This window comes from Dromiciops gliroides, chromosome 4 (genome assembly GCF_019393635.1).
Source record: "Dromiciops gliroides isolate mDroGli1 chromosome 4, mDroGli1.pri, whole genome shotgun sequence".
Lineage (NCBI taxonomy): Eukaryota > Metazoa > Chordata > Mammalia > Microbiotheria > Microbiotheriidae > Dromiciops > Dromiciops gliroides.
Genome location: NC_057864.1, coordinates 163,019,481 through 163,044,858, shown reverse-complemented (window position 1 = coordinate 163,044,858; position 25,378 = coordinate 163,019,481). Strand labels below are relative to the sequence as shown.

Here is a 25,378-nt window from a genome sequence, read left to right as displayed (position 1 = left end):
CAATACTAAGTGGTAGAGAACCAAGGACAACAATCTTTGCTTCTGTTCTAATTAGGAGGGAGGGGCAAAGCTTACAACATAAACACAGATGGGAAAACACAAGATCTACACAAGGTAAATACACAGTTGCGCTCAATGACCGGCTCTACCCCTGGGATCCTTTTTGAATGCTAAATCACTGTTTCATTTTGAATTAAGGCCGACCCTGTTACTGGGGGGGGGGGTGGGGGGTGGAGACTGGATTCTGTTCATTCCCGTAGAGCGGCCTAGGCATTTGATAGACTCTACCAGTGACCCAGAGAGCCTTCATGAAAATTTTAACTTAAAAAAAAAATTCTCTCTACATATCATCTTAGAGGTTTTCTTTGCAAATTTCTTTCCCTCCTCTTCCCTCCTACACGACTTTGCAGAAAGACAAAGTGAGTCAGTTTCTACTAAAAGAGGAAAGCTTAACAGCCAGTCATTTTGGGCTCATCAGCTTCCTTATATTTGTTCTGTCTTATCCATCAGTAGCTTTTTCTTTTCAGTCCCAGTGATTCATGACGTTGCTCTTTCTCACCTCCTGTGGGGTTCCTTCATATTTCTCCCCCTCTTCCAAATCACCTTTAATTAAAGCCTCCAGTACCTCCTGGTTCTTAGCCCCTTTTGCTGGAGCCTTAGGCTGCCACATCACAAGAAAGGCAGCCTTGTAGAAAGCCATCTCCTGGGAGATCCTCTTCAGGAATTTGAACCTCTGCAAGGCACAAGTCTGATGTTATGATGTGGTGTTGGGTGGGGTGGGGTAGATGGAGCACTGGACTCAGGAGACCTGGGTTCAAATTCTTCTCTACTAGCTGTCTCACTGCAGACAAGTGGTTTAATCTCTCTGAGCCTCTGTATAGTGGGGTTTATGATCCCTGAATCTTCCCCTTTATAGAATTATTATGAGGGAAATTACAGACTTTAAAACATGACATGAATGGGAGTTTAGTGAGAGTGGGGTTTGCTACCAAGTTTGGATCATAGACTCAGAGCTGGAAAGAACCTGAGAAGCCATCAAGTTCAACCTCTTCATTTTACAGATGAGCAGACTGAGGCATGTAGAGGTTAATTGACTTGCCCAGGGTCACACAGCTAGTAAGTATCTTAAGTAAATTTGAACCCTTGTCTTCGTGACTCTGAGCCTAATGGTTATACCTTGATGAAACTTACTTTCATTTCTCAGCAGTACCACAGTAGCAGTGGGGGTGTGTTTGTTCATTTGATTTACCATTCTCAGTACCCATAGGATGTGCTTTTAGACCTATTTTGGGCACAGTATTGACAGAACTGCAGTTAACAGGTTAAAAAGAGTAAGGTTTAAAAATCCTAACTCATTCCCAATCCATATTCCAGGAAGGAGGGTCCTGCCATCTCATACCTCACTAATTTTCATTCAACCTGGGTTAGTGCTCCACACAGTGTCTGACACATAGTGGGATTGGGGTAGGAGCTGGACTTGGGATTTCATTGGTAAAGGAAACTCAAGTGAAGAAACTTCCTCTACCAATGTAGGTCAGTACATAGTAGACTTTTTTTTTTTTTTTTTGCAAGGGAAGGGTGGACGACAATCAGGGTTAAGTCACTTGCCCAGGGTTACATAGCTCATAAGTATCTGAGGCTGGATTTGACTTCAGGTCCTCCTGACTCCAGGGCCAGTGCTCTATTCACTGGGCCACCTAACTGCCCCACACAGTAGACCCTCAATAAATGTTTGTGGACTGATCAATAGGGCATCAGTTATTAATCCCGGCCAGTGTGTTGGTTTCAAGTGAATTGTCCAGGGTTGCACAGCCAGTAAATGTCTGAGGCAGGAGCTGAGCTTGTGTCTTCTGGACTCCTAAGTGAGCCCATTGTCCCTTTCCTATACCCTCCATGATGGTCTCCAAGTGACTTGGGAGACTGTAGGCCATTCAGCTGAGGCACTTTTGAAGGATGCTCAGACTTTAAAGAAGATGAGAGGCAGCAGAGTATGGTCCTTGCTTTAGGGCTTGGTGGGTTTAGAATGGCTCCTCCCTTGGCACAGTTTGAGAACTACCCCTGTGCAGTTCCTCCCCTCCCAGCACAGGAGATGAAGAGAAACACAAGATTGAGGAGAGGGAAGAGAAGATGAGGAAGGTTTCCAAAGATAGTTATCAAAGAATATGAAGTGAGAGCCACAATGGCCCTGTGGCTACAATGGAAGTAGAGACACTGTGACCTTGCCCTAGGTTTGCCTCTGACTCATTGGGTGATCTTAGGCCAGCCATTGGAACCTCCCTTTTGTCCCTTTGCTGCTAATAAAAAGGAGGTGACATTGATTAGTCAGCTATGTGTTTTGGACAGAAAGAAGGTGCATAAAGTAGCATTATTACCATTATGCAATCTTAGTTAGTATTAAGTGCATCCCTTTTAGATTTCCCCACTCATCAGTACTTAGAAGGAATAACTTGGTGGCATGTGGCAAAATGGCTGATGCCTCCAAACCCAGCCACCCCTTGGTATGCCCCAACAAAGACTGCGATTCATGCAATTTTTTTGACTCATGGAGTTTATTGTAGACCGGCAGTCCCTAGTGGAAGGAATGATGGACTTAGGAAAGTCCAAGTTCATTTCCTGACCCTTAGTAGGTATATGATCCCGGGCAAGTCTCTTTACCTCTCTGATACTCAGTTTCCTCATCTGTAAAAATGGAGAGAGCAATGCTGCTAATACATACTTCATAGGGTTGTGATCAGCTTCTGATAAGACAACATATACAGAGTGCTTGGCAGACATTAAGAAGCATGTCAGATGCTATTATTTCATTAAAAAATGGACTTTATGTTCCATTGTGGAGGTCTGGGTCACAATGGAGGGACGATTAATTGGATCTCAGTCCCTTGGGAAGGACTTTCAGAAAGGACTAATGAGGGAATGTGTGCTGTAATAGAAAAGGTGCTGGCTTTGGAGTGAAACAGGAGGCTGAGTTCAAACCCTAATTCTCATGTTTACTGCCTTTATGACCTTGGGCTTAATTTCCTTGGGGCTCAGTCAGTTTCTTTATCTGTAAAATGATGAGACTGAACCAAATGGCCTCTGTGTCTCTAATGCTTGTTGTGTTTGGTTATTTCAGTCATGTCCTACTCTTCATGGCAAAGATACTGACATGGTTTGCCAGTCCTTCTCCAGCTCCTTTTTACAGATGAGGAGCTAAGGCAAATAGGGTTGTGACTTGCCTAGGGTCATACAGTTAAATGTCTAAGGCCAGAGTTGAATTCAGGAAGATGAGCCTTCCTGATTCCAAGCCCAGTGCTCTATCCAAAGTACCACCTAGCTGCCCCCTCTAATCCTTACCTTCTCCCTTTGTGTGGCACAAAGAGATCCATCCTGGGCTTCTTTGGTCCACTCACCCATTCGCCTATTGATAATTTGTCCGTTTTATGTCTGAAGCATTATAGGCATATCATACATTCCTTGGATTTTGGGGGCTCTTCCAAAGAGCTCTCTTATATTAGTTGCCTCATATAACCTTACAACGTTCCTGGGGTGTAGGATTAGGTATTTAAAAAAACATTTTATAGAAGGTGAGACACACACACAGAAGCAAGTGATTTGCCTAAGGTCCTATTGTCAGGGAATGAACCAAGACCAGAGCTTTTATCCACTTAGTTGTACCATTGGCTCCCATCAGATTAATGGCAAGAAGGGAGGTCATGAAGAAAAAGACTAAAGAAACTTTGCCCATTTCTTCCAGGGAATACCTGACCCACAGGTTTCTACTGCTGTGATTGCAATAGGGATTGTAATTGGCCTGGCTCCTCTGGGGGACCATCAAGTCAGTATTTTTTCCCAGTCAAGCAGCAAGTGCCTTCTTTCAAAAAAATAGAAACATGTTGTCTGCTATTTTGAACAGTCTCGGAAATATATTGTGGTGGGTAGGAGTGCCTCGACTTCTGCCCACCTCTTAAAATATTTTAGGGCCAGCAATTTAAAAGCTTCACCATTGGTCCCCCATGTGATCAGAGAGAGACTGCTCCTTTCCCAAAGTGTGGATTTCAGCTGCCTTGCATCAGTGTGTATGTGGCTTGTTGGGTTTTGGTGTTTGTTTTTTTCAGTGGTCTCTCCGTCTGGTCTTTTGCTTTCTCTCCCTGTCTCCCAGCTGTTTTAAGTAAATCACGAACCAACCATTCTTATCCCTGTTATGTCTCCCTTCTCATTCCTATTCTGCTTGCATTACTGTGGTAGTCCCAGAGTTATTCACGCATTCAAGATATTGTAATCAGTCGCCTCTCTCTGAATGTGCTTTATAAAGAAAAGAGATGGCTTTGAATATGAATTTTACTCTGGGTGGATTCCAGTTTTCTCCTCCTCCCATTTGTTTCTAGCCCTGTGTGTTCCTTTCCCTCTCTTTTGTTTTTTTTCCCCAAAGCCAGTTGTACAAGTTTCAACTTTACTGAGAGGATCAAACAACAGGGGCGATTATCAGCAGTATTTATAGAATTTTTCCAACACAATCTCTTCATGTTTTTTCATTAAGTCCTTCCCACACAGATCACAGAAAATAACATGGTAGGTTAGTGTCTTGGAAGTTAAAAGAGTAAAGAAAAGAATTTGTCAGACGACTGAACTCATTACCCTCATTCTTCTTTCTGTCCTAAGCTGTGAGTTTCCTAAGTATGCCCAGCCTTATGGGAGACACAGTAAAATGCCATTAAAAACACCTTGGGGTTATATAAATCTGGCTTTGCTTTAGGTCACCACGTATCCCCATGTGTATAATGAGAATATGTGTGTTTGTACAGTGGAAAGACCATGTGTGTGGTAAAATGTAACAAGGATCTAACTAACCTAAGGTTGAATCCTACCTCCAATACTAACTCCATGACCATGACCAAGTCACTTAATATCTCTGAGCCTCAGTTTCCCCATCTGTGAAATAGGGATGATAAAATCTGAATTAATGAACCCTTTATTAGGCCCTTAACTGTGCAAAACACTGCTAAGTGCTGGGAATACAAATAGAGCCAAATAAAAAATACAAATGGGAACCCTACTCTCAGGGAGCTCACATTCTGGTGCATATGAAGAAGGTTTCAGCCTCAAGATAGATGGAAAAGGCATATGGTCCTTAGGATGCATCTGTTGTGAGGCTTAAATGAGATCATTTTATATAAAGCACTTTGAAAACTTTAAAGTACTAGAAAAATGTGAGTCATTATTATTATTATTATTATTATTATTATTATTATTATTATTAATTTCTGTCAGTATAACATAGAAAGTGACCATGGAGGTATTATTCTTTTTTTTTTTTTTTGCAGGGCAATGGGGGTTAAGTGACTTGCCCAGGGTCACACAACTAGTAAGTGTCAAGTGTCTGAGGCCGGATTTGAACTCAGGTACTCCTGAATCCAGAGCCGGTGCTTTATCCACTGTGCCATCTAGCCGCCCCTGGAGGTATTATTCTTGTTCGCCAACACTATTATTTTGAGGGGGTTCCAATTTATCTGCATTTTGGGATAAAATGGTCACGTTTAACATCTTTCCTAAAATATACTTAAACCATAATATTTAGGAAGAGAAATAAGAATAATGCTTTAGGGGACAGCTAGGTGGCTCAGTGGATAAAGCATCAGCCCTGGATTCAGGAGGACCTGAGTTCAAATCCGGCTTCAGACACTTGACACTTACTAGTTGTGTGACCCTGGGCAAGTCACTTAACCCTCATTGCCCCGCAAAAAAAAAGAAATGAAAAGAAAAGAAAAGAACAATGCTTTTTCAGGCTTTCATGATGTCTAGAGAAAGGCCAAGCATTGGGACCACTTTGAGGAATGGGGGTGGTCACCACTTGTCACAGCAGCACAGGCAAACATGAGTTTGTCCAAGAAGAGGGTCATCCCAGAACAAAAAGCCTAGGGAAGAGTGGCCTGTCAGTAAGAAAGAGTGAGACATAAATGAAATCTTCTTTTGTTTAATTCATGCATAATGGTCATTATAATTCTCATTGACTAACACCTTGAGGTTTACAAAGTGTTTTCCTCAGTAGATTCCTTAGAAATGGTGAGTGCGTGTACCATACCCATGAGGAAATGGAGGCTTCTAGAGATGAAATGATTTCCTTTGAAATACATCGCTAGGAAAGATTTGACCCAAGAATGGAACCCGGGCCTACTTCTAAGTCCCAGCCCAGGGTTCTTTCCAGTCAGGTTCCCAGAGTCACCTACCTGGGAAGTGTGATAGCTGGGCTTGGAAACCCAGGTCTTCTTCTTTCTTCAAACCTTGTGCTCTTTTTTTAAAAAAAATTATTAAAGGATTTTTACCCCTTTTTATAAATGAGGAAACTGAGACTCAGAGGAGACCAACAACTGACATCTAATGTCACAAAACTAAAAAAAATGGAAAAGCTGGGCCTGGAGCCCAGATCTGGCCCTGAGTCCAGTGTTTTCTCTACAAAATGCAATTTTGCTTATTGAAATATTATTTAACTCTGAGACAAGCTTAAAATTACAACTCCAGATGCCTTTTGTGGTAACTCAAGCTGTTTTTCTTTTTGGACCAGAACAGAGGAGGGTGTTCTGGATAGAGTAGCCCTTCTTCACGGCTGAGGATCTGAATCTCAGGCTTTGCTGCCCATTTAGCCCTGAGCTAGTTTCTGTTATAATTCTACAGATCTCCTGAGGATGAAGTGATGGGAGAGATGTGCTGCTTTATATTCCCAAACAGTTTTTCCTTCCTTGTTTGCCATCTCCAGGAAGGTTTCTCTGATGTGCTTAGGCAGGGTGGTATAATAAAGTGTCCTGGACTTGGCATTGGAAGAACCCTGGCTTCCAGCTCTGCCTCTGCTTACTTGATATGGAACCATGAGTGAGTCACTTAACCTCCACTGAGTCTCTTTTTCCTCCTATATAAAAGGGAAATATGATATTTCTACTACCTACTTTATAGGATTGTTGTGAGGCTCACAGGAGAAAATGCTTTGTAAATCTCAAAGAGTTTTGTAAATGCCAGCTATTATGGCTATTTCCTGGCAGCTTAGTTTTAAGATTACACGTTGGCTCCAAATTGGTGAATCTGATGAGATGATCTGGTCTTGGTTTTTCTCTTTGGATCACTCTATTTTTTTTTCTACCATAAAATCTAATACTAAAGGAGAGTACAGATTGAGTGCTGACTCATTCCTGTCATGGACTAGGCTGGTACCACCTTAACTTGAGCTTGCCTCTCAACTTCCTTAGAAGAGAAATCAAAGGGATTATGATTTGAATTTACCAGAGTTCTCGAGGCCCTAGGGAGAGGACCATGACAGGTTGTGTCATTGAACTAGGACAGCTCCCTCAGAAGAAATGATTCCAGTGTTGGGAAGAAAAGGGAAAAAACATAGACACAACTGAAGGTTTTGCCTTACATCCAAGCTGGTATATTGTTTGTTAATTCTGATAACATTTTCTAGGTGCATAATGCAGCACTCAAGATAGGCCATCTGCCCAGGCCTGTTTCTTTTGGGAATACATTGGCACTTAATAATGGCGAAAAAAATCTCTGTTGGCTCCCTTCAAGCCAAAAGAAGGGGGGAAAAAATCCCACCAGCCCACACAAAACTTATTTAAGGATATACCAATTCATCAAGATATTTCTAGGACCTACCCAGAAAATGTAACCTTAGGATGCCTTCAGAATCCATGGAAATCTAAATGAGAAGAATGATTCAGAGTAGCGTGGATTGGTTACATGATCACCCCCCCCCCACACCAACCCCAGCTCCCCACGTTTTTTCTAGAGTTGGCAAGAGTTTGTCTTTCTTTACCAACTGCTTTCTTCCTCTCTAGACTAGAGACTTGCTGACTTAAAAATCTGAGACTTTGAGGGCATTTCAAATACAAACCTTCTTTCAAAATAAGTATTTCATTCTCAATTAACCATGGTAATAGGAAACAGTGAAATTGAGTCCATAGATAATGAAAAATAAGTACCTGTTGGACAATATTATTGACATCTCTCCTACCCAGGCTTTTTTTTTTCCCCAGAGCTGTGAATAAATAACAAAATCGGCTTTTGTCTTTGATCATTCATTCAGCAAGTATTTATGGAGGACCCACGATGTAAAAAATAGTATTGGGTTAGACACCATGTAGGTACATTTGTCCTATCCTCAATGAGCTTTGTGATCCAATCAGAGAGATAACTAACTTTGCCACAAAACAAAGTATGGCTAAACTTCTAGTAGAAATAATAATAACTACAAGAGCAGCCAGCTTTTATCAAGATAGCTCTTTAAAGTTGGCAAAGTGCTTTACAAATATCTCTTTTGATTCTCACAACCACCCTATAAGATGGGTGCTATTATTATTTTCATTTTACAGAAGAGGAAACTGAGGCAGATAATAGTTTAATTGACTTACTCAGGGTCATATAGCAAGAAAGTATCTGAGGCAGGATTTGAACTCAGCTCCTCCTGACACCAAGCCTAGTGTTCTATCCACTATACTACCTAAATGCCTCTAAATAAATGTTAGGGGCTCTGAGAAGAAAAAGGTTCTAGTGGGTTTGAGTGATCAGGGAAGCTAACATGGAGGAATCAGAAAACTCACAGTTGGAAGGGACCTTAGAGGTCTTCTAAATCCAATTTGAATTGGAATCCTTTCCGTATCCCTCCTGACAAATGATGGTCCAACCTCTGCTTGAAGACCTACAATGATGGAGATCTTATAGCATCTGGAGACAGTCTATCTCACTTATGGGCAGCTCTAATTGTTTATTTTTATTTATTTATTGGCAGTTCTGGTTGTTAAGAAGTTTTTTCTTTCCTCTAAGGCTGTCTCTCTACAATTTCCATTCACTGGCCCTCTAAGGCCAACCAAATTAAAATTAATCCCTCTTCCTCCTGGTAGCCCTTCAGATATTTGAACATAATTTTCATGTTTTCCTGAAGTCTAGATGAAGTGGCCTTAATATAAGTTGGCAAAGTTCAATAGGGAGCAATAGCTAGAGCAAAGGAATCTTCAGAAGCAAGGATAAAGAGATTCTGGGAAGGGGAGGAAGGCAATTCTACCTGGAGCAAAGGATTTTTGGGGGGAGAATGATAGGAAATAAATTGAAACAGTAGGTTATGTTCATATTGTGAGGTGCTTTGAATGACAGACTAAAGAGGTTTGACTTTATCCTTCAAGTAATAGGAAGCTCCTGAAGGTATTGAATAAGGGAATGATGGAAAATCTCTCTCTCTCTCTCTCTCTCTCTCTCTCTTTATCTCTCTGGTGGGGCAATGAGGGTTAAGTGACTTGCCCAGAGTCACGCAGCTAGTGAGTGTCAAGTTTCTGAGTCCAAATTTGAACTCAGGTCCTCCTGAATCCAGGCCTGGTGCTTTATCCACTGTGCCACCTAGCTGCCTTGGAAACTCTTTTAGGATACTGAGAGACTGGAGGAAAGGAGACCCAGTATCGAGACTACTTCAGTAATTGAGGTATGTAGTCTAGGATGGTGGTCATGGGAGTGTCAAGGAGGAGGCATGAGTGAGTTACATTGAAAAGGAAGAAGCAAGAGGCCATAGTAGCTACATAAGTAGAGGGAAAGGGAGCAGTCAAAGATGACAAGTTTTGATTTTAGGTTACTGGACAAAGAAGGATCCTTTTGACAGAAACGGGGATATTGAGAGAAGGGTGAGTTCAGCTTTAGATGAAGGTAGATGACCAGGAATCTGAGGGGAGATGTCCAGTAGGTAGATGTAAAAATATGACTAGATTTGAGAAAAAATGATGAGTGCTAGAGTCAGTGAATGCAGTGGCCCTGCTATAGGGAGGAGAAGAAAAAGCTATGGAAAGTCTCCCTCAAAATAATCTGTAGATGACCATAACCCCATGTTCTGCAGTCCCCCATATTGCACTAGCACCCAGTACAAGCAGTCTGTGCTAATGCCTAGACAAATTCCAACTGCAGCCTTTCTTTTTCTTGCTTCCCTTTGTCTTCCCTTTTCCCCATGGCTTCGCAGAAGATCTTGGCCAGGAAAGGGTTGAGGTGAGCAAGATCAGGAGCGAGGTTCGGATGACTAGAAGCAGCTTTTAGTCTGGGAGCAATGGAGCTTTTCACAAAAGAGATGCAAAGCTTCACCCCTAAAATATTTCCTTGCTTCTCCACCCCCCCCCCAGCAAAAAACCCCCAACAAACCACACATCAAGCCAACTACATCCCTGTCCAAATGTAAATGCTGGTCCCTGGTTCCATGATCCCCCCCTCCAATTTGTCTCATGACTTCCCCTCGCCCCAGTCTATGTCAGTCCCCTTTTCACATCACCTCTTGATTTCATTGTCCCCCTTTCCACGTGGGTCTTCCACATTTCTTCCTGGTCAGTTGGGTTTACAATTGATATTAATTTTCTTGACTACATTTGTAAGAGCATCAGCTACAGAGTAAAAGGACCTGGGTTCGAATCCTACATTTGACACTTGACTGTGTGTGTAACCTTTAACTTCCCCTGTACGGCTCTGGGTCCCCCCATGTAAAATGAGAGAGCTGGGAGAGATTGTCTCTGACATCTCTCCCAGCTCTAGGTCTGTGGTCCTCTTACAAGCAGGGATTGCTTCATGCATTGTGTTTGTATCCCTGGCACCTAGTACAGTGCCTGACATGGAGAAGGCATTTGATGTACACTCGTCGATTTATCAGAATGCGAATGATGATACAGTAGATGTAGCTTCCCTCTGTGTGTCACTTTCAGGTAGCCAGGCCTCACATCTGTCTTGTATGTGAACAGCCAGATTATTTACTCTTGCCTTAGAGAGAGAACCAGAGAGATTACAGTGATGATGCCATCGTTATTTTCTCTGTATAACATGACCAAGTCTGCACCTGTGTGGACGAAGGAAAGAAGAAAGGCCTGGGATCCTGAGTTAGAATGTGCTTCTAGAGAACTTTATTGAGGGACTTAGGGTACATTTTCATCTTTTCAGAGCTAAACTGTTTAGCAACCAAGCAGGCATCATTTGGCCACGTGGACTTCAAGGACCAGGGGAGCTTGAATAACAGATTTATTTTTGTCATGGCTTTTGTGTTTGTAGCCCTGAAGATCGCTGTGGTAGACATCTATCACTCCAGGTTAAAGGAGAGGCAGAGGCGGAAAAAGTAAGTTTACTCAACTGACTCTCATCTTCCGACACTGAAATGTTGACTGCATGGGGAACGTCAGAGTTGCGTGGCTGATGACTAACACTGTGACCTTGGGCAAGTCCCTGTGCCTCAATTTTTCTGTCTGTCAAAGAGGGATAATAATCCTTGTTCCATTTTTACTCCCTCCTAACCTCATAGGAATGTTACGATGACAGATGAGATGATGCAGGTGTGCAGTTTTGCTCTCCCAGGAAGAGAGAGGCATGAGCTAAATTCAAGGAGTTTTTCTATTGCTAGGATTATTGCTTTGGGGTTTTTTGTTTTTTTGTTGTTTTTCTTATTTGTCTTTCTTTCTAAATGCTCTTATTTATGACCAATTGCTTTTATAATGAACCTTTCATTCAAAAGAATGTCAGAGACCTTGGATAATTTTCAGGAAGATTCCTGGGGATATCCTGGGTTATATTGTAGTATGCCTAAAATACGGACTCAGGACTTAAAGTTGCTGGAGCCCAGTTTGGTCACAGAGACAGAGCAGTGTAGTGGAAAGAGTACTGGGACTGGAGTTAGGGGACCCGGGTTTGAGTCCTAGTTCTGTCCCTTTACTAGCAATGTCACTGATGGTAAGTTACTTAATACTTCCAAACCTCAGTCTCCTTTTCTGTAAAATGGGGAAAATACTTGTCCTGACTAGAGGGCAGGGAATGTTTGGTTTTTAGCTTTGTTTACCTAATGCCTAGCATGGTATGTGGCACACAAAGGATGTTTCATAAATGATTGTTGATTGATTGATAATGCTTTTGTATTGAAACCTTAGACTTATTTCTCCTCTCTGGGCCCCAGCTCCCACAACTCTGTACAATGATGGATTTAGATTTGATGATCTAAATAGTAAGGAGTGTGTGTCTGTTTAAGGAAGAAGTTTATGAGAGAGACAGACAGACAGACAGAGATAGTGGTCCCGTGGCATTAAGGTATTTGCTAGCATTGGAGCTCAGGAAACAATAATGAAGGAACAGAGCACCCATGCAGGGGCCTCTGAGCCTCTCAGAGTTGCCCTCCCCTCTAGAAGTGTGGGTCTCATCCACCCAGTGCCCCTGGTGGGAATGGAAGGCTCTCTGTGTTAGAAAGCCCTAAAATAGCAAACAGCTACTCATTGTTCCTGAGAATACAAGCTTTTGTTCTGCCTGAAACACAATTAGGGACAAAGAGTAATAGAAACTGGGGATTAGAGCAGAGGCTCAGATGTTGGTGTTAGCCTCATTTAGCACTGACATTAATTAACCTCTGATGGTTCACTTGCAGACTGTGTGCCATACACAACTCTGCTCTCTCCATTAAACAAGGATTATACAGTCATCTACTTGCTGGCTTTCTCCTCTCCACATTATCACAAATTGTCTCATATACCTAGGGCCTAAGAACACAGGTTTAGGGCAGGAAGGGGTCTTGGAGATTGTCTGGTCCCATCCTCTCACTTTACACAGGGGACTGAAGCCCTACATCTTACTCCAAGGACACATACAACTACAGAGTGTTAGGGGCCAGCTTTGAACCCAGGGCCTGTGGTTCCAAATCCAGTGCCCCTTTCACTCCACCAAGCTGCCTTTTAAATGCACTTTTTCATCATCCCCACCTGTCCAAACCCTTCAAGGCCCAGTCAGGTACCGCCTGCCTCCTTCTGGAAGCTCAGCTTTTCTTGGGTTAACTTGTCTTGGTTTCGCCTTTGCTCCCATCACACTCTGTCTTGTATTATACTTATTTCTGGTGTGCGATACTTCCTTAGCAGCATGCAAGCTCCTTGAGGGCAGGAAATGGCTCATTGTTCATTTTTGCACCCACAGTGCCTTTCATGTAGCAGGAATTACATCATGTCTGCTGAATGGAGTTCTAAAAAGTTGTGAAGCATCATATGAAAGAATTGTTGCTAATCACACCCTGTCACCATTTATGTGGCATAGCCACAGTGTCTTAGGTAGTTCTCCCAGCTCTCACTTAGCATGGTGTTTCCTGGTCTGGAATGTGTCCTTGTAAGTAGCAGGCAAACATCCTGTATCCCATGAAGCCCTAGATTAATTATTCATTTGGCAAGTATTTGTTTAGCAACAGGAAAAAATATGCAATACAGTCAATATTTATCAAACAATTTGTGCAGAGCACTGTACTGGGGTTAGGGAAGATTCAGGAATAAGAGCCTGTTCTTGCCCCCAATTTGCTGACAGTCTAGTAGAAGATAAAGAGAAGATAAAGCATGTCCACAAAGGAGTAAAATACAAAATGATTAAATTCAGCAGAAAGGTGCAAAGCCTTGTGAAATTTTGCATGGAGGAGAGATCACATCCAGATTTGGGAGGTGGGGCAGGAATCAAGGAAGACTTCATGGATGAAGTGGCATTTCTGTTGGGCCTTGAAAAACGGGTAAAATTTTAACAAGTAAGGATGAGAGTGATTTCAGGAGTACAGAGGCAGGACAGTGAAAAAAGTGTTCATGGAGCAATTGAGTTATCAGAGACTTAAGAATCTGGATGTTCTTAATTCACTGGCTCAGAGAGCCATGGAGAGAGTAGCTTCACTTTTTTGGGCCTCAGTTTCCCTATTTGCCTCTTCATGTAGACACTGTATTAAAAGTACTGCTGTACATTAAATTAAATACAATTAAATAAAAACATTTATTGGATCTGTTATTTTATCTGGTGGGCACTCCTGGTATCAATGCATATCACAGCTGCCCTGTTAGAAGTTGGTTTTCTTTTTTGTTTTGTTTTTTGTTTGTTTGTTTTTGTGGGGCAGTGGGGGTTAAGTGACTTGCCCCGGGTCACACAGCTAGTAAGTGTCAAGTGTCTGAGGCCAGATTTGAACTCAGGTACTCCTGAATCCAGGGCCAGTGCTTTATCCACTGCGTCAGCTAGCCGCCCCCGACTAGACCCATTCTTGACTGAGACCAGCTCTCTACCCATTACCCTTTCCTGCTGCTCTTAGTGGAGGATACAGTACATTAATTATCATGTGTAAATATTGTGTTTTTTTAATTCTAGGATCATACGAGATCATGGCTTAATCAACCTTAAAAAATTTCAGTGTAAGTACTATTAATATTTTCATTTTAAAATATATTCCAGAAAGAATGACTAGATTAAAACTAATCATATACCCTCTCTGGTTTGGAGCAAAGTAATTAATTTCTTAAATTAAGAGAGCACAGGTCTGAAATACTAATAGAAGAGCTTTTTTTGTTTGTTTTGTTTTGTTTTGCAGGGCAATGATGGTTAAGTGACTTGTTCAGGGTCACACAGCTAGTAAGTGTCAAGTGTCTGAGTCTGGATTTGAGCTCAGGTCCTCCTGAATCCAGGGCCGGTGCTTTATCCACTGTGCCACCTAGCTGCCCCCTAGATCACTTTCTAAAAGTACATCGTGAAATGTTTTTGGATCACCTATTAAATAATAATAATAATAGGACAAACTCATTGACCTTTGTGGGTTTGGTTTTTTTTGGTGACCTTTGTGTTTTATCAAAAATCAACAGGAACTGATGCTCTTTCTTAATTGTATGTTGTGAAACAGAAGGGACTTAACACAAGGAAATGCTAAACACTATTGGCTAGTGATGCTAAAGCCATAATATATAATCATCATGGCCCCTAACTTGTAGTATCCAGGTTTTCAAATGAGTTGGAAGGGGCCTCAGCAACTGTCTAGTCCAACCCATTCCTCCAAAATTCCTCCCCCCAGATCTCCGCCACAACACACTCAGTGAGTCTTCAGCCTTTTCATGAAGACCTTCACCAAAGAGGAATCCAGTATCTCCTCAGATGATCCATTCTACCGAGAGATTGCTCTAATTGTCAGGAAGCTTTTCTTGACATTAAGTCTGCATTTTATTTCTTGCAAGTCCCATGTGTTGTTTCTTGTTGTACCCTCTGGGGCCAAGCAGAGAAAGTCTGATCTCTCATCCAAGGGATCGCCTTCCAGATCCTTGAGAATGGCTGTGATGATGTTTCTCCTTAGTCTTCTCAAGGCTTAGCATCCTCAGTTCCTTTACCAGTTTTCTTATGGCACGTATTCAAGGCCACAGTGTTGACACTGGGGATCAATAGGGAGTATGTCTGATAGCCAGGCTAGACTAGAACTCGGTGCTATCTTTATCAGCAAAGTATAATTTGTTCAGCAAAATAAGAGGAGGATCTAATAATGCTACTAATAGTGGTTGGCTCCGTATTAACACTGTAAATAACAAATTCACTCTTGGCACATCTTATGTTCGTTTTGTCACCCAGAACATAAGCTAGCATTCACCTTGAGGGAACTACCTCCTCGGTAAAACTGATTTCATGATGTCTTTTTGGTTCCACAGTATTCAAGTCAAAGCATTTAGTAAGTGCCTACTATGTGCAAGGCACAGTGCTAAAGCACTGGACATACAAAGAAAGACAAAAACATGGTCCTCACCCTTAAGAAGCTCATGGTCTAATGGGGAAAACAAAACTTTTAACAGCCATGTGCAAACAAGATATATGTACACACACACACACACACACACACACATTAACATACAGGATAAATTAGAGATAATCAACAGAGAGAAGGCACTACCATTGAGGAGGATTGGATAAAGGCTTCCTGAAGAGGGTGGAATTTTACCTGAGACTTGAGGGGATCGGAGGAAGTTAGAGTTAGAGTTTCCCTGCCTATTGCAGGGTATGACAACCAAGCACCTAAGTCAGCTGTGTTTTTGACCTTTATTCACCATAGAGATTGCCTGGTCATCCCTGTTTTGGTTACCATCACATGGGAAGCTATGTCCCCATCCCTATTGCTTCATTAGCAACAGCTTTATGCTACAAGCACTTGGGAGTTTTGTCGCTGCCGAAAGCCAGGGAGGGTGTGAAGGGCTCAGCTGCCAGGATACTGAGTACATAAATGGACACCTTTTAAGTCGCCATATACAGTCAGCCTCCTTGGACGAAGTCCAAAACAGTCTGATCTTATGCCAGATTCCACCCTCCCATGTAGTGAGATTTCCAAAGAATCAATAAATTCTCCGTCTAGTTTTAGAGGGTTCTTCCTTGTTGGATGATGGACATTTCATCAGACTATAGACTATTAACAGGAACCAAATGTCTTCTGCCTGGGAAGTGATTTACCATAAAGGGGGATTTTCTCTTAATCTCAGGCAAAAACAGAGGATTCCTCCCAAATCTATAACATTTATTTCAGCAGTTGAGAAAACAAATGACTCCAGGAGTGCCTAGATAACAGTGTCAGGCTTACTTGCCTAGGTGTGCCCTTTCTTTACCTCTGTACCACCCCCCCCCATTCCCCACCCCCTTCACCCCACTGCTGCAGATAGTTGGTGGAAAGGAAGTGACTTCTGAGTCTGTTGGCTTTGACTGCTTTGGATGGGGACCTACCTGGAGGGTGAGGCAGTAAAATGTCACTCTTAGTAGTTGTAGCTGCCAAGTTCCACGCCTTTATTCGGGGTTCAAAATGCCCTATGTACACAGTGAAGAAGTGTGCCCCTTACCTGAGGGCAGGTGGAGAGGGATAATTTAATATCAGGGGTGTATGTGTCAGAGATAAGACAACAGCTTTAGCTTGGCTGTTGGGTTTTCTGGGGAAGTAAACAAAGCAATGAATTGGAGTGGGTCCAATGCAACATACAACATCAGAAAGTGTGACTCAGGCTGCCAGGTGTCGCCCCTCAATTGTATCTCCCGTTAGCTTTTGCAGGTGCCCTGACCAGGTAAAACAAGTATCTGTAGTGACCCTGGTGCTCTTTGAAGATGCTCTTGTGTGATAACATCACTACGTGGTAGTTACAAGCTGGCTCTTCTCATTATAATTAATATTTTGCATTCTTAGCTTTTCCTGTTTGCTTCCTGGTCATGGGTGAATGTGTCACATGCAGTTTGAAGCTGTTCCCTTCCATCAAATGAGATATTTGTAAAGTGCATAGCACAGTGCCTGGCACATATAAGATACTTAATAAATTATTTTTCCTATTCCCTCCCCTTCTCTCTCTCTCTCTCTCTCTCTCTCTCTCTTTTTTTTTTTAGTGAGGCAATTGGGGTTAAGTGACTTGCCCAGGGTCACACAACTAGTAAATGTTAAGTGTCTGAGGTTGGATTTGAACTCAGGTACTCCTGACTCCAGGGCCAGTGCTCTATCCACTGCGCCACCTAGCTGACCCCCCCTTCCCTCTTGGGAAACACAGACTGCTCTCCTTTCAGTGTGGTATCAATGGTCATGTCTTCTTATTTCTTGTAGTGATGGAGCGGCGTTATCCTAAAGAGGTCCAAGATCTTTATGAGACAATGCGGCGGTTCGCAAGGATTGTGGGACCAGTTGAACATGACAAATTCATCGAAAGCTATGCATGTAGGGAATCAGAGAACTTCAATATTTGTGTGTGTGTGTGTGTGTGTGTGTGTGTGTGTGTTTGCACAAAGAGGAGAGGTGCTCTAGATTGTATTGTTGTTAACATATACTTTTGTTTAATAGATGGGTATTTCTGTCTTGGCTCTTCTATTATGACCCCGGAGATAATTTTATGGCTCAGGGGGTGGAAGAAGAGTGAGTAACAAGAAGTTTCTTTCTAAGGGGCCTCTCTGAGGAAGCACAAGGTGTGTTAGTGGCACTAGAGCTTAATGAGTCATCCAGATGGCATGACCAGTATTCACTTCCCTTTATGTGAAGTTTCTGAGAGAACAGCTTCCCTCATCTGATTTCCATCATCACATAAAGCCCCAGGTAACCTAGACAGTAAGATGCAGGTTTTAAACCAGCACAGACTCTATGGGCTTTGTGTATGTGGCGATTACACTGTCCAGGATTACCACAATGAGGATTCTGGGAAAGCACCTTACCAGCATACTTATCCAATGTCTCATCACTCAAATATTTGCTTGCACGAGAATTGTGTGCATCAGTCTGAGCCAATTCTTCGGCCCTGTTTGGCTGTCTATCCACGTGCAGTTTGTCCTGATGAGTGATTCTCTACTTCCTGCCCCAACTCGTGCTGAACCCTGTTCATGTGTCACCCCTAAGGAGCTGGGCTCTCCCAACTGACTGAGCCATTCCTTTGTCAGAACTCAATTTCTAAAACTCTTCCAGGCTCAGAGTGCTCCATTGCTTAACATCCCCACCTATGCAATCCGATCTATCTGTTGAGGGCAGACAAAAACCTTGGGTTTGTGGAAAACAAACTGCTCTTTTGTCCCTTTATGAGAAATGCTGCAAAGAAATCCTATCTGGGGCCTTTGTGCTTTTCCTGAAGAAGGGACATATCAGCTAATCTCAGAAACAGACCTCACAGGTGAAAGGATTTGGTCTCCAGGGCCTGAACTTTTCAGAGGTAGAATTTGGGTTTTTGTAGGAGAATTAGTTGAAGCCAGTTTGCTCTCAGCTCCCCTCGGAGAAAACAGTTCTGTAAGCATCTGGGCACAACAGCTGGGGAACATCTGTAATGGTTCTTTATCAGCTTCTGGTTGAAGCTGCCAGTAGGGAGAAGTTTTTAAATAAGCCTCCCCAAATAGAATCTCCCCAACCTGCTCTTGGTGTCATGATGACTCAAATTGTGGAAATGCCAATGGAAGTGCTTACTGACTTGTCACTTCTTATCTTTCTATTGTTTGTCCTTCCTCATTCTTTTTTTGGGGGGAGACAGTAGAATTTGAGCTTCGAAGGGAAATCAAGCGGCTTCAGGAGTACAGGACAGCAGGAATCACCAATTTTTGTAGTAAGTACACTCAGGTTGACCTCCATGCCCCTATATCAGAAGGGTTAGGGTTGTCCAGAATGTGTGGGACAGGTCTGCTTTGTTTCAAGCTTTCGTGGTGCAGATTGAGTTCTTTCTCTTAACTTCCTGTGCAGCCTCATGCATTCAGAAGTTCTTAACCTTCATTTGGGTCATGGAACCTTAGAGCAGTCTGATAAAGCCTAAGGACGCCTCCTCACAAGACTGCCTTTAAATACAGAAAATAAGATACAAAAATTACAAAGTGAATCAATTCTATTGAAATATACTTATCAGAATCTTTTGTAAAAACAAGTTCATGAACCCCAAGTTAAAACTTCCTGACTTAGGTCTGTACTTTAATACTAGCATGTCCTTCAGTGTCAGAGAGAGAAAGGGAGGGAGGGAGGGAGGGAGGGAGGGAGGGAGAGAGAGAGAGAGAGAGAGAGAGAGAGAGAGAGAGAGAGAGAGAGAGAGAATATGGATGTGAGAAAATGTTGAGCTGGGGTTCTTAACGTAGAGTCTGTGAGCTTGCTTTTTAAACTGTTTTGATAACTATTTCCATTACTGGTTTCCTTTTTCATCTCATGCATTTTATTTTATGCATTTAAAAACCTGATTCTGAGAAAGGGTCTATATATAGGTTCACCAGACTTCTCCCAAAGGGATCTGGAACCCAAACAAGGTCAAGAGCATCACCAGATCTAAAGTCAGGGTTCTCCTTTAAGACCTTAACCTGTGATTAAGCTCTTGGTTCCAGGTTCCAGCTTGTATCTTCTTTGTTTCAGAGATGGAGAATCTGGTCCTTCCCTATTCACCAAGTTTTCAAGAATTTGAGGTGTCTTCAGTTAAGTTTATTTGGAATAGGAAAGGTTGGGGAGCATTAGGAAAAAAACAAACAAGCAAATCAAAAAAAGGAGGGAGAGATCTTTGATCAGATCAGTGCTTCCCCTCCTCTTTTCCTTGCTTGTCATCTCTGTGGTCCTTGAAAGCTACCCCCTCTTCCCCTCCCCCCTCCCTAGGTATCTGCTCTACTATAGCCCTGGAGGAATAGAGTCAGCCTTTGGGAATCTTTCCATATCAGAGGTTCTAATAAACTGGTGAAAAGGAAAACCCTCTGGCAAGTTTCAAATAACCAGTGCTTAGGGGAAGTTTTATACTTTTCATCCAGTGTTAAGAAAAATTTTAGACTTTCCTCCAATTAATGGAAGTAACTTTATTAAAGAAAATGGTAGCAACGCAGCCATTGACTGAGGCTAGGCGGAGGATCCAGGCAGCACGCCTGGGCAGGTTTGGGTTTCATGATCTTGGCCTCTTCTTCAGGTGCCAGAGCTTATGATCACCTCAAGAAGACCCGAGAGGAGGAGCGCCTGAAGCGCACCATGTTGTCGGAGGTCCTTCAGTACATTCAGGACAGCAGCGCCTGCCAACAGTGGCTCCGTCGGCAAGCTGACATGTATGGCCACAGCCCATGGCAATGGGAATTTGGTGCCTATAGAGCCTAGTGTCATAGGATTTAGAGCTGGGAGGCATCAGATGATCAAAGACTTAGAGCTGGAAGGATCCTAGGGGCTATTTAGTCCAACACCCACATTTTATAAATAAGGACACTTAGGGACTTGCCCAGGGGTCACACAGCTAATTAGTATCTGGGGTTGGATTTGAACTCGGGCCTTTTGACTTCAAATCTACCTCCTTTTCTCCTGTACCCCATTGTCTCCCTTAGAGATCATCCTAATGCCTTCAGGAAACTAAGGCCTATCAATATGGAGACTTGCCTGAGGTCACACAGATAGTAAATAGTAGAGTCAGATCCTGCCACTTCAAATCCTGTGGTCTTCCCACTATACCATGCTAACTCTAACCCCTCCACCTCCAGGGCAGTTGCCATGGCTGGTAGTGACTATGTCCCTCCAGATGGGAGAAAATAAACCCCAAGAATTTTCTCAAATTCTAAACACTCTGTCCTGGGAACAGTGATTTGTTCCCAGTTTGGGGAAATATGATTGTCCTCTCTTATCCCACTTGGTCTTGGTCATTTTGATCCCATCCTAGTGAAGTCTTGGGACTTCCATTCACTTCCCTGAGGGCGAGCTCAAAGTGTGCACAGTTCCCCCCAGAGCAGGTCAGTATTTCCCCCAGGAGAGTTTCCCTGCTTGGTGGATAAATGCAGTCAAATGCCCACTGAGGGATAGTTCATTCAAAGTGACTATTAGAAAATAGGTGTGTGTTATCATCATTGGAACCACAGAAGATCCCCAAGGGCCATATTGTGACCATCGCCTTCTTTATTTGATGTGACATAAGCTCGAGTTTTTCTTCTTCATTATAGTGATTCAGGCTTGAGTCCTTCAGTTCCGGTGGCTTCAAATTCAGGTAATTATTTCTCAATCCGGAGTGACTGTGGAAATGAGGCTGCCTATCTGTGCAGTCCTTGAGGGCGAGAGTGGCAGGAGGAGCACCAGCTCAGTCTATCTTCTGGGCTGTGGCCACAGTCTCTGTGTTCCAGTGTGACCCATGTGTCCAAACACTACCATATCTCCTTGGTTCTTATCACCAGGTGTGCAGGGTTCCCCTTTCCTCCCCTCTCCCCAGCTATGCAGAGACTGGGGAAGGAAGAACTCAAGGTGGGGGAGATTTTGTTTGTTCGACAGTTGACTCTTTCTTTACGTGTAATTTGTTTACTTATGGTTATTACTACAGATTGTGAGGATTATCCCGCCAAGATCAATAGCAGAAATAAAAAATTGTAGACCACTTTATGGGGGACAAAACACTTGACACACATTCTCTTCATAGATCCTCATGACAGCCCTGGGGAGGTAAAGAGTAAAAATATTATCATTCCCATTTTGCAGAAGAAGAAACAGGTTCAAAGAGGTTATGACTTGCTCAAGGTCATTCAACTAGTAAATAACTGAGCCAGGACTAGAAGCCAGGTCTTCTGACTCCCAAGTCCAGTGCTCTAGCCATTACACCACACTGCCTCTTAATTGTAGGTGATACAGCCTATTTGCCAACCAAGAAGAATGTCCCTTGCCAGAAACCCAAGGGTGATGTAATACTTCGTAAATGTAGTGTGTGTGCATTTCTTGTCTTTTCCCTCTTCAGTATGGGACAGCCTGGAGAGCGAACCCAGCATACTTTATCCATGATATCTGGTGATTACATCAGATATTGGTTAGGAGAAGATATAATACATACACAACAGTGCTTTTTTTACATAATTCTATCTCTATTCCCCTTGGTTGCATGGAGTTGAGTAATTGTTTTCTTAGTCAGCCAAGGCAGATCACTCCATGTATTATAGGGGTAATTATGCACTGAGAAATTCCACCCTAGGATCTAGTGATGACTTTTGTTTCTGATTACTATGGACATTTCCAAATATGCCCACCTCCCATTAAACCTTCCCTAGTAACAAAGAAAAAGAATTAAGAAAAACCAATCAACCCAGTCACCATATCTGATAGCATATGCAACATTATGTACCCCTAATAGCTTTCCTTCTCTCTTTGAGAGGTGGGAAGTATATTTCATCATCCATTTTCCTGGACTAAATTGGGTCATTAAAATCAACCAGAGTCTGGCTTCTTTTCAGTGTTGTTTTTATTTGTATTACTGTGGTATTGTTCTCCTGGCTCTACTTACTTCAACCTGCAACAGTTCTTACAGGTCTTCCCATGATTCTCTGAATTCCTTAGTTTGTTATCTCTGATATTCACATTCATAGACCATACTTTGTTGAGCCTTTCTCCAGGCAATGAGTCACTCACTTGTTTCCAGTTTTTTGCTACCATAAAAGGTACTGCAATGAATATTATACATATTCATGTAATATTCATATAGACATATAATGCTTATGCATATAATATTCATATATCTATTCCACCCTAAGTTTTTTGTTTGTTTGTTTGGTTTTTTAGTGAGGCAATTGGGGTTAAGTGACTTGCCCAGGGTCACACAGCTAGTAAGTGTTAAGTGTCTGAGGCCGAATTTGAACTCAGGTACTCCTGACTCCAGGGCCGGTGCTCTATCCACTGCGCCACCTAGCTGCCCCTCCACCCTAAGTTTTACCAGTGTTTCGAAGACCTGAATGAGAAGCTGTTGCCATTTCACTCACAATCAGTCATAGGGGCATAATTCTAGAGCTGGAAAGGACCTGGGAGGCCACTGGGTCTCCAGCCCCTTTGTTGTACTCAGATGAGGTCCCATAGGTTATGTGACTTGCCCTAAGTCACAAAGGTCTCTCTAATTCAGATGAACCACTCAAAGGACATTCCACAGCTGGGAAAGAGAAATGTCTTTCTTTTTTTTCTCCCTAGTATCTCTTGTATTTTCTCCCTTCTATTTGTTGTACATTTTCCAATTTTCCTCTAAAAATGGGCATATGATCTTAGCTTTATACTCTTCTTGCACCAAACTTTCTACAGATTCATTTTCTCCTAATTGTTTTTTTTCCCTTTAATTCTAAAAGGGGAAGGGTGAACATTTTAGGGAGTTGCTGAATCAGTCAGATCTAGTTGGCTTATTTGCTGTCAATGGGGGTAAAAAAAAAAAAACTTAAGTGGAAAAGTTCAGAAAGACACATATCCCAGAATTAGTTAAAACAAATGGACTGGCTAATTTGGGCCTGAATCTTGAAGCACTGATACCCTAAATTTGACCTTTGTTTTTTAACTCTCTTCATTGGCTCTTCCCAGAGGCTTCCTGGGCTAGGCCCAACATGCTCATGAAGTCTTTCTCCCCTGACCTCTCTGGATTTCCTTCCATAACCTCAAACCTGCTACCCTAGATCAGGACTTCTTAATTTTAACCACTCGTGACCCCCTTTCACCTGAGAAATTTTTATGTGATCCTGGGTACATGGGTATATAAAATAGATATATATAACCTTTTACTGTTGCCAAAATTTTTGTGACCCCCCCCCTTCAGTTACTTGACCCATAGTTTAAGAAGCTTTGTCCTAGACTTCCTCTGCCTTTTAGTAGTCTTTCTCTAATTGTTATCTCCCCTCCAGACCATGTTTGGTTAGGCCCTTTGGCTGGAAAGGGGCCCTCATCCCCTCTGATTGATTACATTACAGAAGGGCCTGTTTTCTAACAGACTGGCCTTTGATGACAGTCTCTTTGCCTCAGCTTGGTATGTCAGCTGCCTAAGTATGCAGAGGTTAAACAAACTTCTTGCACCCTTGCTTCCCCTTCCCTCTTCTCCCCTTCTCTGTTTCTGAGTCAAAATCCCAGACCCAAATGAAAAGCCTTACTTGGGACAGCATTTTTCCCAGGGACCTATTGCTCTGATTCCCTGCTCCGGTATTTGAGGTAACCCCAGGCTGTACCCTGTGTCATAAATGCCTCATTGTCTCCTGGGTGGATCTCTCAGGTAAACAGGGCAGGTCTAGAAAGAGCAGCTATTCCCTCACATAGTAAATAAGCAAACCTAACAGTCTCCCTTTGATCTAAAGTCAAATAGTGCTTGGATAATTACCCTTTTAGCCCTGTGCTGCTGGCCAGGTAGTTGACAAGTGTGTTGGGGGACCAATGTCTCAGGCTGGCAGCTTAGAGTTGGCAGCTGGGAAGAACTGGCTCTTGGTCTCCCAGCTGGGCTAAGGAGACTGGGCTTCAGCACTTTTCGTGGCAGCAAAAAATTGGAAACAGGGTACCCCATGAGCTGGGGAATGGCTAAACAAATGGTAACAGACCTTACTGTGCCTTGAGAAATGACAACTGTGAAAAACTCGGAGTAAAGTAAGGAAAAACAGGAAAACAAGATACCCAGTGACCACAGCAGCCATGCAAAGAGAAAGAACAGAAACCCAAACCTGAATGCTGCTTAATTCTACTGCTTAGGCTCAGCCCTGGGCCAAGAGAGGAGGAAAATGCTGGGGAGTGGTGGCTCAAGACCTGGCTTTGGAGTCAGGAAGATCTAGGTTCAAGGCCTGTCTCTGTCACGTTCTGGCTGGGTGACCCTGGGCAAATCACTTAGCCTCCTAGTGTCCCCAGGCCAGAAAAAGTTGCTGTGCAGATTCAGTTCTGCCTTGGTAATGGGAAGTTTCTCACTGGTGGTTCTCTACACCAGTGAAATCACAGGTCTGGGGTGGGGGGAACAAAACAACATTTCCCTGCCATCTTTGCAGGGGTGGGGGACTATGGATGTGGGACACTGCATAGACTGGCAGACTCCGTTGATAGGTTGGTTAGTTTTGCTTAACTTTTTTTCCCTCTTATTCTGCATTTACAAGGGATGGCCTACTAGGCAGGGGTGGAGGGGATGGTGCTATTTGGAAATGAAAGTGGCCTAAAAGCAAAAGATATCAATAAAGTTTGTTTTTAAAATGATGTACGGGGTTTCCTGCTTCATTGGTAGAAGTTGCAGTAGTAAACAGGTGACATACTCGGACCTCCAGCAGCTAACTATATTGCTGATTGTTTTGAGTTTAGGACAGGAACCGAAAATGTTTAACTGGGTATTAGAGTAAGGGGAATGGGCAAGCATCTTTGCCTCAAGTGGGTACTTTATTAAGTAGGAGGCTGTGGGGGCCTCACCTGGCTGCTCCCTTTCCTTAT

At 42.8% G+C, this 25,378-nt stretch overlaps 1 protein-coding gene across 4 annotated transcripts in view; it reads left to right on the top strand.

The window, feature by feature from the left end:
* TADA2A (transcriptional adaptor 2A) overlaps nucleotides 1-25,378 on the top strand; it is a 64,374-nt gene that overhangs the window by 35,046 nt on the left and 3,950 nt on the right. For 2 of the 4 annotated variants that reach the window (XM_043962713.1, XM_043962714.1), the window contains exons 9-15: nucleotides 11,032-11,095; nucleotides 14,116-14,159; nucleotides 17,345-17,455; nucleotides 18,744-18,815; nucleotides 20,136-20,268; nucleotides 21,145-21,188; nucleotides 21,812-21,865. In XM_043962713.1, the coding sequence (XP_043818648.1) occupies nucleotides 11,032-11,095; nucleotides 14,116-14,159; nucleotides 17,345-17,455; nucleotides 18,744-18,815; nucleotides 20,136-20,268; nucleotides 21,145-21,188; nucleotides 21,812-21,865 (522 nt within the window). Of the gene's footprint in view, nucleotides 1-11,031; nucleotides 11,096-14,115; nucleotides 14,160-17,344; nucleotides 17,456-18,743; nucleotides 18,816-20,135; nucleotides 20,269-21,144; nucleotides 21,189-21,811; nucleotides 21,892-25,378 lie in introns of all 4 variants that reach the window. The other 2 variants (XR_006352744.1, XM_043962715.1) reach the window with 2 other exon arrangements.